Consider the following 13,040-nt stretch of genomic DNA (forward strand, 5'->3'; position numbering starts at 1 on the left):
CTAGCCTTGAATGGAAAAAGCTAAGGGAGAGAGCTCCCGAAGCTGTGTTCAAGCCCTAGTACCAATGACACACACACACACACACACACACACACACACACACACACACACACACACACACACACACACACACACACACACACACACACACAGCTTATATATCTGACCCCAATTTGAGACATCCCTGGGAGGTTAAAAAGATTTTTCTGGATCCTTAGTACCTATCAAGGATGAATCTGAACCACAGTAGGTGCTAACATCTGCCAGTAATGATGGTTTTGCCTGATCTATTGATATATGCAGGGAGTGTGTTCAACCATTCTGATTTGTGCAGGAATGAGAAATTGCAGAGATAAGGTGAAGGATGGTATTTTCAGTACTAAAACCCAGGATAATGCAGAATAGTTGGTCACCCTGTATCTCACCTTCTGTAATTGAAAAGGACAGGGTCTAGTATAGCCAAGAAAGCACTAGTGGTGGTTGATCTGCGGAAATACATGAGAGGCTTTACCTTCTTGGACAGATCTTTGGCAGGCTGGGACTGAGATTTTTGTTAGATCTCTATGTTTTTTTTTCATATATATCTATATCTATATGTAGATATAGATATAAATGTTTATATGGAAGTGATTTCTACATTAAGAGGAGAACCTACATGACTCTTTGTATAGTTTGATTGGAACTTGTGTTGCTGTGCCCATTTTCTGGCTGTGTGGCATATACTTGGCTGCACAGGAGGGGAGAGTTGAGGGAACTACTTTAGGTGTTAGATGTTTGGAGTGTTTGACTAGCTGTCTCAGCACTCTATCTGGAAAGGTGACAGGATCTGCATTAGGCAACTGATTCTCCAAATTCTTTTTCCTTTCTGGTTAGGATTAAAACTCCCCCTAATCAATTTGTAGAGGGACACATATACCTCAGATTGCTGCCATGAGCACAATTTCATATTCTAGCATATTTGGAATGATTTCTTGGCAGCTGCCAGCCTGGACAACTTTTGCTGCAAGTACCTTTTTGCTGACAAGTGCCAAGAATACTTTTACTGGTCCCTCTTTAGAGCTGCTTTTTTTTTTTTTTTAAACTTCTCATAGGGTTGCTGTGGATGTGTGGTCAACATTGGCTGATTTCTGTAACATATTGACGGCAGTGAATCAGTCTGAGGTGCCACTGTACAAGGACCCGGATGAGGACCTCACCCTTCTTATCCTGGAAGAAGATCGGCTTCTCTCGGGCTTTGTCCCCTTGCTGGCTGCCCCTCAGGACCCCTGCTACGTGGAGAAAACCTCGGATAAGGTCAGCCCCAGGCCAAGTGTCCTTCCCCATTCAATCCTCTTCTCAATTCTCCAGACTTTTTTATTCTTGGGAAGTTTTCTGTGCAAACGGAACATGATTAAGTCATTGAGGGTGTTAAGGGAAAATATCGACCTTTTAGCCGCTGACATCCAGCTCTGTGTCCTGGAAAAAAAAAAAAAGCCCTCTCAACTTCCTTTGGTGTGTGTGTGTGTGTGCTCACTGGCATGTTGTATATACGATCATTTCCTCACTTGTTTAAATAGTGCAGCTTGTGTTGGCAGTGCTCTCACTCAGCTCCAAATGGTTTGCATCATGCTTAAAGCACCCTCCTTTCTCCCCCCTTTCTCCTTCCCCTAGCCACAAAACTCTGCACTAGGAAAACAGCCAGAGCTTTTTCCCTTCTCTAAGGAGGAGAGTGATAAATAGGTGACTAGAGAGAAGCAGACACCATGTGTTAACTTACAAAAAAAGCTTTTAGGAACATGAAGCATTCCCTGCTGCCTGGCTTCTATTCTCCTTCCTCTGAGGACCATGTTTTAACCTGACTTTTTTTTTTTTCCTGGTCTGTCTGTTTATAGAAAACAAAGCCCTACCCCTGTTTCAATGATGGGGACTGTGGAGCTTCTAGTCTCTACTTAACAGTTGGGTCTTCAGCCAGGTGGAGAGTAGGCAGTCTGGACTCTACTCATCTCATGTAATAGTCATTAGTCAGGGAGGTAGCAGTCCCAGACCTGGAGGACAGAATCCCCTGTGCTGAGACAGAGGTACCCTATGTCTGACTTCTCATCAGAATGATTGGCATCACATCCTTCTGGGGGAGAGGCCTTTGGCAAAAAGTACATACATAAATGTCTTCTCAGGAGGAAGTGTTTTGATTCCAATGAAGTATATGCAGAGATGGTTTTTAGAAAGTCTGTAAAGCCAGGTGCTCGTGCCTATAATCCTAGCTCCTCAGGAGGCTAAGATCTGAGGATTGTGGTTCAAAGACAACCTCAGCAGGATAGTATATGAGACGCTCATCTCCAATAAACTAAGAAAAAACTGATAGTAAAGCAGCAGCTCAAATGGTAGAGTGTGAGTCTCAAGTAAAAGAAGCTCAGGAACAGCATCTAAGCCCTGAGTTCAAGCCCCAGGATCAAAAAATAAATAAATAAATAAATAAAAAGTAAATTCTCAGACTGAGGCTATAGCTCGGTAATAATATGCATATGTGAGACCTGGGTTTAGACCACAACACTACCACAAAAAGAAAAAGAAAAAAAGAAAGAAAAGAAAAAGAGAGAGAACTTAGTATATGTTACTATAGCAGACACAAATACAGGAAATTTTATATTAAAACTTTTCTTAATATAAAATAATATTTACTTTAGAAAATTTGGAAACAAGTCGTGATCTAGTGGCTTACATCTCTGTAACCTTAGCTACTTAGGAGGCAGAGATTTGAGGATTGTAGTGCAAAGCCAGCAGGAAAGTCCATAAGACTCTATCTCTAACCACCAGAAACCAAAATCTGGTAGAGCACTAGTTTTGAGCAAAAAAGCTCAAGGACAGCACCCTTGCCCTGAGTTCAAGCCCCATGATTGAAGAAGAAAAGAAAAAAGGGCTAGAAATTTAGCCTAGTAGGAGAGTGCTTGCCTAGCATGCACAAAGACCTGGGTTCAATTCCTTAGTATCACATACATAGAAAAAGCCAGAAGTGGTGCTGTGGCTCAAGAGGTAGAGCTCTAGCTAGCCTCAGGCCCTGAGGTCAAGCCCTAGGACTGGCAAACAAAAAGAAAGAAAAAGAGAGGGGGGGGAGAAAGAGGGGAGGAGAGGAGAGGAGAGGAAATAAATTTGGAAACAGACAAAAGAATAAGGAAAAACAACCCACATCCTTCTACATGGTGATAACATCACTACTGTTTTGTTAATCATGTATAATTATATTTAAGTATAACATATACATGCTTTATAAGTGTAGGGTAGAACTAGGATGTAGCTTAGTGGCAGAGTGCTTACCTAGCATACACACAAAGCTTGGATTTGATCCTCAACACTGAAAAAAATCAATAAGACAAAACAAAAAGCTGGAGATTATACATACTAGTTGTAATGTGCTTTAATATTCCTATATGGAATCCTTTTGTGTGGTGCTGGGGCTTGACTGTGGAATCATTTTTTTTTATGAGCACTTAGCTTTTCTTCCTTTTTTCCTTTTATTTTTCTTCCTTTCTTTCTTCTTCTTCTTTTTTTTTTTTGTAAGTCATTGGGCTTGAACTCAGGGTCTGGGTATTGTCCCTAAGTTTTTTCTGTTCAAGGCTAGTACTCTGCCATTTTAAGCCACAGCACCACTTCTGATTTTCTTGTGGTTAATTGGAGATTAGAGTCTATGGACTCCTGCTCGGGTTAGCTTTGAACTGTGATCCTCAGATCTCTGCTTCCTGAATAGCTAGGATTATAGGTACCTAGCAGTATTTTTTTAATGTGTTCCTTAACCAATATTTATTTCATAAACCCAAGGGAGTGTTGCCAATATTTCAATAATAATTTGATACCACATAGCAGAATTTTGAGCATATATTCCTTTTGGTTAAATTTCTGTAAGTAGGTAGAGAATCTAAACATTAATCAAAAATTTAAAAACGGGGCCGGGAGTTTGGCCTAGTGGTAGAGTGCTTGCCTAGCATGCACTAAGACCCGGGTTTGATGCCTCGGTACCACATACATAGAAAAAAAAGCCAGAAATGGTGCTGAGGCTCAAGTGGTAGAGCTCTAGCCTTGAGAAAGTCCAAGGACAGTGCTCAGACACTGAACTCAAGCCCATGATTGGAAAAAAAAAAATTAAAAACAAACATATTCTCTGGATAAACGTAATGAATAATGGGACTTGGAAAGATAATTGAGCAAACAAGGCATACTCGGGGCCATGAGTTTGGCCTAGTGGTAGAGTGCTTGCCTAGCATGCACGAAGAACCCGGGTTCGATTCCTCGGTACCACATACATAGAAAAAAAGCCAGAAGTGGTACTGAGGCTCAAGTGGTAGAGCTCTAGCCTTGAGAAAGTCCAAGGACAGAACTCAGGCCCTGAGCTCAAGCCCAGGACTGGCAAACAAACAAACAAATAAATAAATATATACACATAACTTTAAAAAAAAAAAACAAAAAAACAAGGCATACTCATTTTATGCCTTTGCAGGAAAAACAATTATCGATGCCTGTAAATCCTAGTTATTCAGAAGGCTGAGATCTAAGGATCGTGGTTCAAAGCCAGCCCGTGGAGGAAAGTCGATGAGACTCTTATCTCTAATAAACTTCTCAGAAAAAGCCAGAAGTGGCACTGTGGCTCAAGTGGTAGAGTGCTAGCTTTGAACACAGAGAGGCTCGGGGGCAGTGCCCAGGTTCTGAGTTCAAGCCTCAGGACTGGCAAAAACAAACAAACAAAACCAACTTGAGTGTGGTCCAGAAAAGGATCATAATATGGATGTGGAGCACTGGAGCACTTGAGGCTGAGGATAGCTAACAAGTTGTTTATAATCTGTGGAAGATACCGAGTTAGAAGAGATGGAGATGCCGAATTAGAGTAACTATGGCTTAAACCAGAACTTGCTAGAAGTCATCTGTGATTACAGGGTAGTCTTGATTCCAGAGAGTCCTTTTCAGAGTTGGCCGTTGAATTAGTGGTTTTTTAGTGCAGAACAAGGAAAAAGTCATAACTAGATTAGTTTGCCTAAGTTTTGTCTTCTTCAGTTCATCAGCATTCCTAGCTGTAATGCTAGATACTAAGTTTATGACCTGGCTGGAAAAGAAATAGAGTCAGAAGTTCACCCCCAGACTGTGGCAATGATTCATAGCGTGTCCAGGGAATGGTTGCTGCTCACTCACTGTTCAGGCAAGGACTTCAAGGATGGTGAAATGGGTATGTTACACATTAGCATCTCAGTATCCTACCCTGCTCCTATTACTAAACATAGTCTTCCTTCAATATTTTCTATTGTAAATGGCAGCATTGACTTTTCAGTTGTAGTTCAGGACTGAAGACTGAATCTTGGGGTTATTTTTGGATGTTACTTAACACCTTCATACCTACTCAACCAGCAATTCATGTCTTCATTTCCTTCAGAATATGTGCAGGTTATATATACAGCTCATACATTCTAGCAAGTTTCTCTAATTCTTTCCTACTCCACAGTCTATTTAACCAGAGCAACTAGAATAATCTTTTTTTTGGGGGGGGGACCAGTCCTGGGGCTTCATCTTAGGGCCTGAGCACTGTCCCTGGGTTTTTCTCAGGGCTAGAGCTCTACCACTTGAGCTACAGCACCACTTCCAGCTTTTTTCTATGTATGTGGGTTCAAGGAATCAAACCCAGGTCTTTGTGCATGCTAGGTGAGCACTCTACCACTAGGCCATGCTCCTGGCCCTAGAATGATCTCTTAAAACATTAGAAAATCATCAGTTCTTTCTTCAAAACCTTCCAGTGACCATTCTTTATTAAAGAAAAGGCCCAAGTTTTATCAGTAGCCTCAGATGTCCTCCACAATCTGACCACACCTCTACCCTGTTAATTCTCTGATCTCAGCTTCTACTATACTTCTTTTGTACTCTGTATGGACATCCTTATTGTTGTTCCTCAAGCAAACCCACACCTATGCCTAAGGATCTTACAGTTATTCTTCTCTTAATCTTGAATACTTTGTCCCATATAGTTGTGTGACTCTCTCATTTCCTTATAAATACCTTGTTAGAGAGGTCTTCCCTGGGTACCCTACATAAAGTGTTGCCTTTCTTCTTTTTCCTTTTACTTTACTTCATTGTACTCCATGATGAGGAGAAATAATTCTTTATCTTGTATCAGACCTTAAATTAGGTATTTCTGTACAGTATTCCTCCAACTAAACCTGCCATATATGTACCTTCATTTTAAAAGAGTTCCTTAGGCTTAAGAGAAGAATGAAGAATGATGACACACCAATGATGCCTCCTTGGCTGACCTAGATTAGTAGAGATGTGTCAGAGAAAATCTTTAGAAACTCTTAACATTTTAGAAATATGGTAGACTGGGGGAATGCAAAGGAATTGTCCAAAGCAAAGATATATTCTCATCTATGACTTATAAAATAACACTTCTGAATAATAACTTAATAATAACAATAAAATTATATTTTTTAGAAAAGAAATCTGATAGATATTTTCTCCAGCATTCAGTGGTCATTACTATGAAATGTAGAATTCTCAAGGGGTCAGCTGCAGCAACATAAATGATTTCATTACCAGTTGATACCAGTCATATATTTGGTCCAACCTGGATGCTCATTAATAACATGTTTACTGAGCACATATTACCTGTATAATATGGGAGACCTAAACATAAGGCATGTAGTCTGGGTTGTTGTTGTTTTTTATTTATTTGAGTGGGGGTCAGTCCTGGAGCTTGAACTCAAGGCGTTAGCACTATCCTTGGGCCTTCTCAAGGTTAGCACTCTACCACTTAAGCCATAGGCACCACTTCTGTTTTTTTTTTTTCTGTATATGTGTTACTGAGGAATTGAACCCAGGGCTTCGTGCATGCTAGGCAAGCACTCTACCACTAGGCTGTGCTCCCAGCCAGTCTAGGTTTTTTGTTTGTTTGTTTGTTTTGTTTTTTATATTACCTTTTGTGTTTCTGTGCTAGTTGTGGGGGCTTGAACTCATGGCCTAAGTGCTGTATCTGCTCTTTTGTGTTTAAGGCTAGCATTCTACCACTTAAGCCACAGCTCTGCGCGCCAAGCTTTTTTTCTTTCTTTCTTTCTTTTTTTTTTTTTTTTTTTTTTTTTTGCCAGTCCTGGCTTGATCTCAGGGCCTGAGCACTGTCCTTGGACTTTCTCAAGGATAGAGCTCTACCACTTGAGCCACAGCACCACTTCCGGCTTCTTTTTTTTTTTTTCTGCATATGTGGTACCAAGGAATTGAACCCAGGTCTTTATGCATGCTAGGCAAACATTCTACCACTAGGCCAAACTCCCGGCCCCTTTTCTTTCTTTTTTGGTGGGCGAATAGAGGAATATTGAGGAATAGAGTCTTAAGGACTTTGCTGCTTGAGTTGGCTTTGAACTCAGATTCTTAAATTTCAGCCTCCTGAATATTTAGGATATCAGGTATGAGCCATCATTGCCTGGTGTTTTTTTGTTTTTTTTTTTGTTTTTTTTTTTTGTTTTTAATTTCAAGTTGTGTATACAAGGGGTTTCAGTTCAACATTTCAGTTTAATGTCACCCCTCTCATTGTTCTCCCCTATCCCTCCCAACCCTACTTATCCCTTCAAGTTGGTTTCAGTTTCACACATGTACATGAAAAATTATGACTCTTTATACCAACCCTTCCTCTCTTCAAAAATTCTAGCTTTTTTTGTTTTGGTTTTTTGCCAGTCTTGGGTCTTGAACTCAGGACCTAGGTACTGTCCCTGAGCTTCTTTTTGCTAAAGGCGCTAGCACTCTAAGCACTGAGCCATAGTGTCACTTCCAGCTTTTTCTGTGTCTGTGGTGCCCAAGAATCGGACCCAGGGCTTTGTGCATGCTAGGTAAGGACTCTACCAATAGACCACATTCCCAGCCTCAAATATTCTAGTTTTGAGAGACCATATGTGGCATATATAAATATGTTTCAAGCTGCGTGCATTGATTTTAGCTGTATGCAATGAGAAGTTCTTGCAGTTGCTTATTTGTTTGTTTAAGGTGGTTATATTCCTGTAAGATGTTACATGTTCTCTTGGAACTCTAGATTTGAGGGTTCTGAATTTTAAGTGGGAAAAAAAAGTTTTATAATCAAATTAGTAAGGCTGTGTTAAACAGTCCACCACTGCAAGATTTCTTGTATATTTTAACACTAAGAAGTACATTGCAAGAAGGATAGCCACTGTGTTACTTTCCCAAGCTTCTCTTTCACTGTTTTTCCTTAATGCACATCTTGTGGGATTAGTATTCTGCCTAAAACAAAATAAGAAAAAAACCACAGTAAAAAGCCCCCATGTAAGATAAGCAAGAAGTGAAAAGAAGACTGATTTTACAACTATTCAGAAGATAAATAGGTGCAGGCTTGAACCCTGTCACTGCTCAGGCGCTGTCCCTGAGAGTAATAGCTCAAGGCTATTACTCTACCACCTGGGCCACAGCATCACTTTGCCACTTCAGTTTTATGGTGGTTAATTAGAGATAAGAGTCTCACAGGGTGCCTGGCTTTGAACCACAATCCAGTGATCTCAGCCTCCTAGGTAGCTAGGATTACGGCGTGACTTAACGATGCTAAGTTCCCCCCTTCCCCTGGTTTTCTGCTGATTAATTGGAGATAGGAAGACTGATTTTGTACTGGGTTTTGTGGTATACATAATAGGAGGATGAGGCAGGAAGATTGTGAGTTTGAGTTACATAGTGAGATCCTGTTTCAGTTTTTTTTCCTCTAATACTTTAAAAATTTCTCCCACTAATATTTGACATTTCTATTAGCTGTATCAACTATTAGAGCTATTAGAATTGGCTAATTCCAACATCCAGGATAATCTTTTTTTGTGGGGGGGAGGAGGACATAGGGCTTGAACTCAGCCTGGGTGCCATCCCTACCCCTGGGCCTGGGCCTTGTCCCTGAGCTCTCCATGTCAAAGCTACTGCCCTACCCTGAGCCAAGCCCCACTTCCTGTTTTCTAGAGGTTAATTGGAGATAAGAGTCTCAGGTCCTTTTGCGCCCGGGCTGGCTTTGAACCTTAATCCTCAGATCTCAGCCTCCTGAGTAGCTAGGATTATAGACATGAGCCACCATGCCTAGCCATGGGGTAATCTCTTATCAATTGCATTTTCCTGTTTTTTTATATTTGTTTTATATCAGTGCACATTGTATCTTTCTAGTCCATAGAAACTCTGATCTCGTTATCTTCCTTTGGAGAGTGTTTTCTTGTATGTACCACCTGGTGGTCTTAAGCTTATGCAGGCTAGGCTCTTATGCATTATTAGTGAAGATGTATAGAAAGCTAGGATATTTCCTAAGTTTCAGCAATTTGACAGTTGTCAATTTCTAAACCATAGGGTTTAGAACTGCAGGGTTCTGCAGTTTTTGTTTTAGACTAGATTTCGAGCTATTGAAGAGGTTTAGATGAGATCCAACTGTAGAATGTAGCTCTTATTCCCAAAGTGAAGGTGTTCTGCAGTCTTAGCAGAGTACCGAGTATTCACAGTGTTAAAATCTAGCATTTGCCAGTGCTAGAACTGCTCCAACCTCCCCAGAATATGCCTTTCCCCTAGCACTACTGGACTTCTAATATATTTCTGTTCCCTCACTCCTTCCCTCCCTTCCTTTGTACTGCCCTCCCTCTCCCCTCCACTCTCTCTCTCCCATCAGAGAATGGGAGTTTAACCTGATGCTTTTGTCACTGGCTAGCACTCTACCAACTTAGCCACACCTCCAACCCATATCTCTGTGTTCTGTTCTCACCCCCAGCTGCATGGAAAGCTTCTGGTGATATTGGCCAGGATATATAGTCTATCCTGTACTTTGTGCCCTTTCTTTGAATAGTTTCTTCCTATTCATTTACTTACGGATGCTACTCACTTGACCACTTGTAGTACCTCACATTCTACCTCCTGTCTTGTCAGCCCACCAGAACCACATAATTGGTTTGAGAGTAAACTTCTGTTATAGATGGGAAATTATCTACAAAGCAGAGGACTGGATGATCACAGGCTCCTTTCATAATTTCTCTCAGGGATCAGTTCTATACTGCCTGTTGTCCACTACTGAAAAACCCGTTGCTTATATATTTTATGGCTGTTGATTTTGGGAAGACTGATCCACTACCAGGTAATCCACCATATTCAGAAGCAGAAGCTAACCTACTTTTACTTTTCTTTCTTTCTTTCTTTCTTTTTTTTCTTTTTTGCCAGTCCTCAGCTTAAGCTCAGGGCCTGAGCACTGTCCTTGGACTTTCTCAAGGCTAGAGCTCTACCACTTGAGCCTCAGCACCACTTCCAGCTTTTTTCTATGTATGTGTTACCAAGGAATCCAACCCGGGTCTTCGTGCATGCTAGGCAAGCACTTTAACCACTAGGCCAAACTCCCGGCCCATACTTTTACTTTTTAATTACCGAAGTAATCCTACTTTCTGTAATAATATCAATACATAGAGAATGAGTATGATCCCTTTCCTTCTAAAGGTAGTTGTTATTAACATTTAATTGCCCCTCTTTAAGACACTAACACAGCTGTAATTTTTCTAATAAAATTAAAGTGCATGTTACATATATGTTCCTTTTTTCATAATGTGTCTTGGAACTCTATAAATCAGTACTTAGAAATCTACTTCATTTTTCAAATTGTATTATACCCCATTATGTAAACGTGTAATTTGCTGGGCACCTGGTGGCTCATCCCTTGTAGTCCTAGCCACTCAGGAGGCTGAGATCTGAGGATTGACATTCAAAGCCAGCTAGCCTGGGCAGTAAAATCCTCAGACTCTTATCTCCAACTAACCACTAGAAAAACCAGAAGTGGTGTTATGGCTCAAGTGATAGAATGATAACCTTGTGCTAAAGAGCTCAGGGACAGCACCCAGGCCCAGCGTTCAAGCCCAAGCCCCACCACCACTACCACCACCAACAAAAAAACCATGTAATTTATCTATTAATTTATATCCGTGTTTAATTTTTATTGTTAAAAACAATACTAGAATAGATTTGTGCTTTATATGTAAACCTTTGTATACAGGTAGACTTTTTGTAGGATAGCACCAAGTAAAATTGCTTTATCAAAAGATGCTATTTTAGTATTTTACCAAATTTGGAGCCCAATTATTATTCATATACTACCTTATTCTCCCACTAACAATCTATAAATGTCTCTTCCCTTGTACTCTCATCAACATTGTATATTGTATACAAATTCTATTGTATGTCAACATTCTGTTGATATCACTATTTTAGATTCCTGCTATTCTGAGTACACAGATACATCACTTTAACTGTCATTTGTTAACTAGCAGAGTAAGTGATCTTGCTGTATATTTATTGTTTGTTTATATCTTCCTTATATTTATGGCCTTACCCAGTCTACATTATTTATTACTAGTCATATTTTTTATATTGCAAGTATTTTATCTTGGTTCAGTTCAGTGGCTTGTTTTTATAATCTTGTTTTATCTTTTACAACATACAACTTCAGATTTTTTTTTAACTTTTTTTTTTTTTTTTGGCCAGTCCTGGGCTTGAGCTCAGGGCCTGAGCACTGTCATTGGACTTTCTCAAGGCCAGAGCTCTACCACTTGAGCCTCAGCACCACTTTTGGCTTTTTTCATGTATGTGGTACCAAGGAATTGAACCCAGGTCTTCATGCATGCCAGGCAGGCACTCTACCATTAGGCCAAACTCCTGGCCCACAACTTCAGATTTTATCTGATTGATTGATTGATTGATTCATTGCCAGTCTTAGAGCTTGAACTCTGGGCCTAGGCATTGTCCCTGAGCTTCTTTTGCTGAAGACAAGCGCTGTACCATTTGAGCCATAGTGTTACTTCTGGCTTTTTGAGTAGTTTATTGGTTATAAGATTCTCATAGACTTTCCTGCCAGGTTTGGCTTCAAAGCACAATCCTCAGATCTTTGCCTTCTGAGTAGCTAGTATAACAGGTGTGAGCGACTGGTACCTGACATTTTATTTCATTTTATTTTATTCAGGCCACATACTTGCTAGCCAAGTACTCTACTGTTGAGCCATGCCTCTAACTCTATTTTTTGCTTGTGTTGGTCCTGGGGCTTGAACTCGGGGGCCTGGGCACTGTCCCTGAACTTTTTTGCTCAAGACTAGCCCTTTAGCACTTGAGCCACAGTTCCATGTGTGGCTTTTTGCTGGTTAATTGAAGATAAGAGTCTCACAGACTCTCCTGTCTGGCTGGCTTTGAACCATGATCCTCCTGAGTAGATAGGATTACAGACTTGAGACACCAATGCTCAGCTTTGCTGATTACTTTTAATATGATCTCAGTTTCTGCCTGATACAGTCCTGTACTACGATCTGGCTATTATGTCTTCCTGTATTTGCTGGGATGGCAGGCATGTTCTACTGCACTCATCTGTTGATTGCAGACTTCTTCCTTAGCTCACTGGAAGCAATGTTTTCCTCATCTTAGCCTCCTACATAGTTTAGCTTGAAAACTGTAAGCCATTATACCCAGCTAGGTTTGCAACAGGGTCTCACGAACTCTTCTGCCTTTAGGAAGGCCTTAAACCTTGATTCTCTCATTCTCAGCTTCCCAGGGAGTTAGGATACAGATGGGAACAACCAGTGCCTGGCAACTTAATATTTTTTATAGCGGTAAATTTGTCTATTTTCCTATATGACCTCTTGGTTTTTTGTTACTGGTGTTTTTGTTTTGTTTTGAATCATGGTTCCTTTATCCTTGTACACTCTAATTCTTATTCTTGCTATTTAACATGGTTTTTCTAAAAAGCAAGTTTGTGATTAACTAGGTACGCCATGATTTAGCCAGGCTTCCATTGCAATTTTAGCTGTAAAATGGGGACTGCCATTTTTAACTACATCACATATTCCAGAATGGCAATCATTTAGAACAAAGATTTTTCAGGATTTGATGTTTTTTCTGTATTTTTTGTGTGATATTATTATTGTCAGTGACAGGAAAATGGATCTTTAGCTGCCTAAGAGTAAATTCAAATATTTCTTAACTACCAGAAAACTCAGAAATAAGCAGATGAAATCATATAAAACTTCATTTATAGTTAATGCTTATCTAGGATT

General features: G+C 40.2%; 1 protein-coding gene across 4 annotated transcripts in view; it reads left to right on the plus strand.

The window, feature by feature from the left end:
- Positions 1–13,040, plus strand: part of Smg6 (SMG6 nonsense mediated mRNA decay factor) — a 240,791-nt gene that overhangs the window by 132,646 nt on the left and 95,105 nt on the right. For all 4 annotated transcript variants that reach the window (XM_090350422.1, XM_090350424.1, XM_090350425.1 and 1 more), the window contains exon 13: positions 1,092–1,293. In XM_090350422.1, coding sequence (XP_090206548.1) covers positions 1,092–1,293 — 202 coding nt within the window. The remainder of the gene's footprint in view (positions 1–1,091; positions 1,294–13,040) is intronic.

The sequence above is a fragment of the Megascapheus bottae genome, chromosome 17, assembly GCF_031878675.1.
Source record: "Megascapheus bottae isolate mThoBot1 chromosome 17, mThoBot2.hap1, whole genome shotgun sequence".
In the NCBI taxonomy this organism is placed as follows: Eukaryota; Metazoa; Chordata; class Mammalia; order Rodentia; family Geomyidae; genus Megascapheus; species Megascapheus bottae.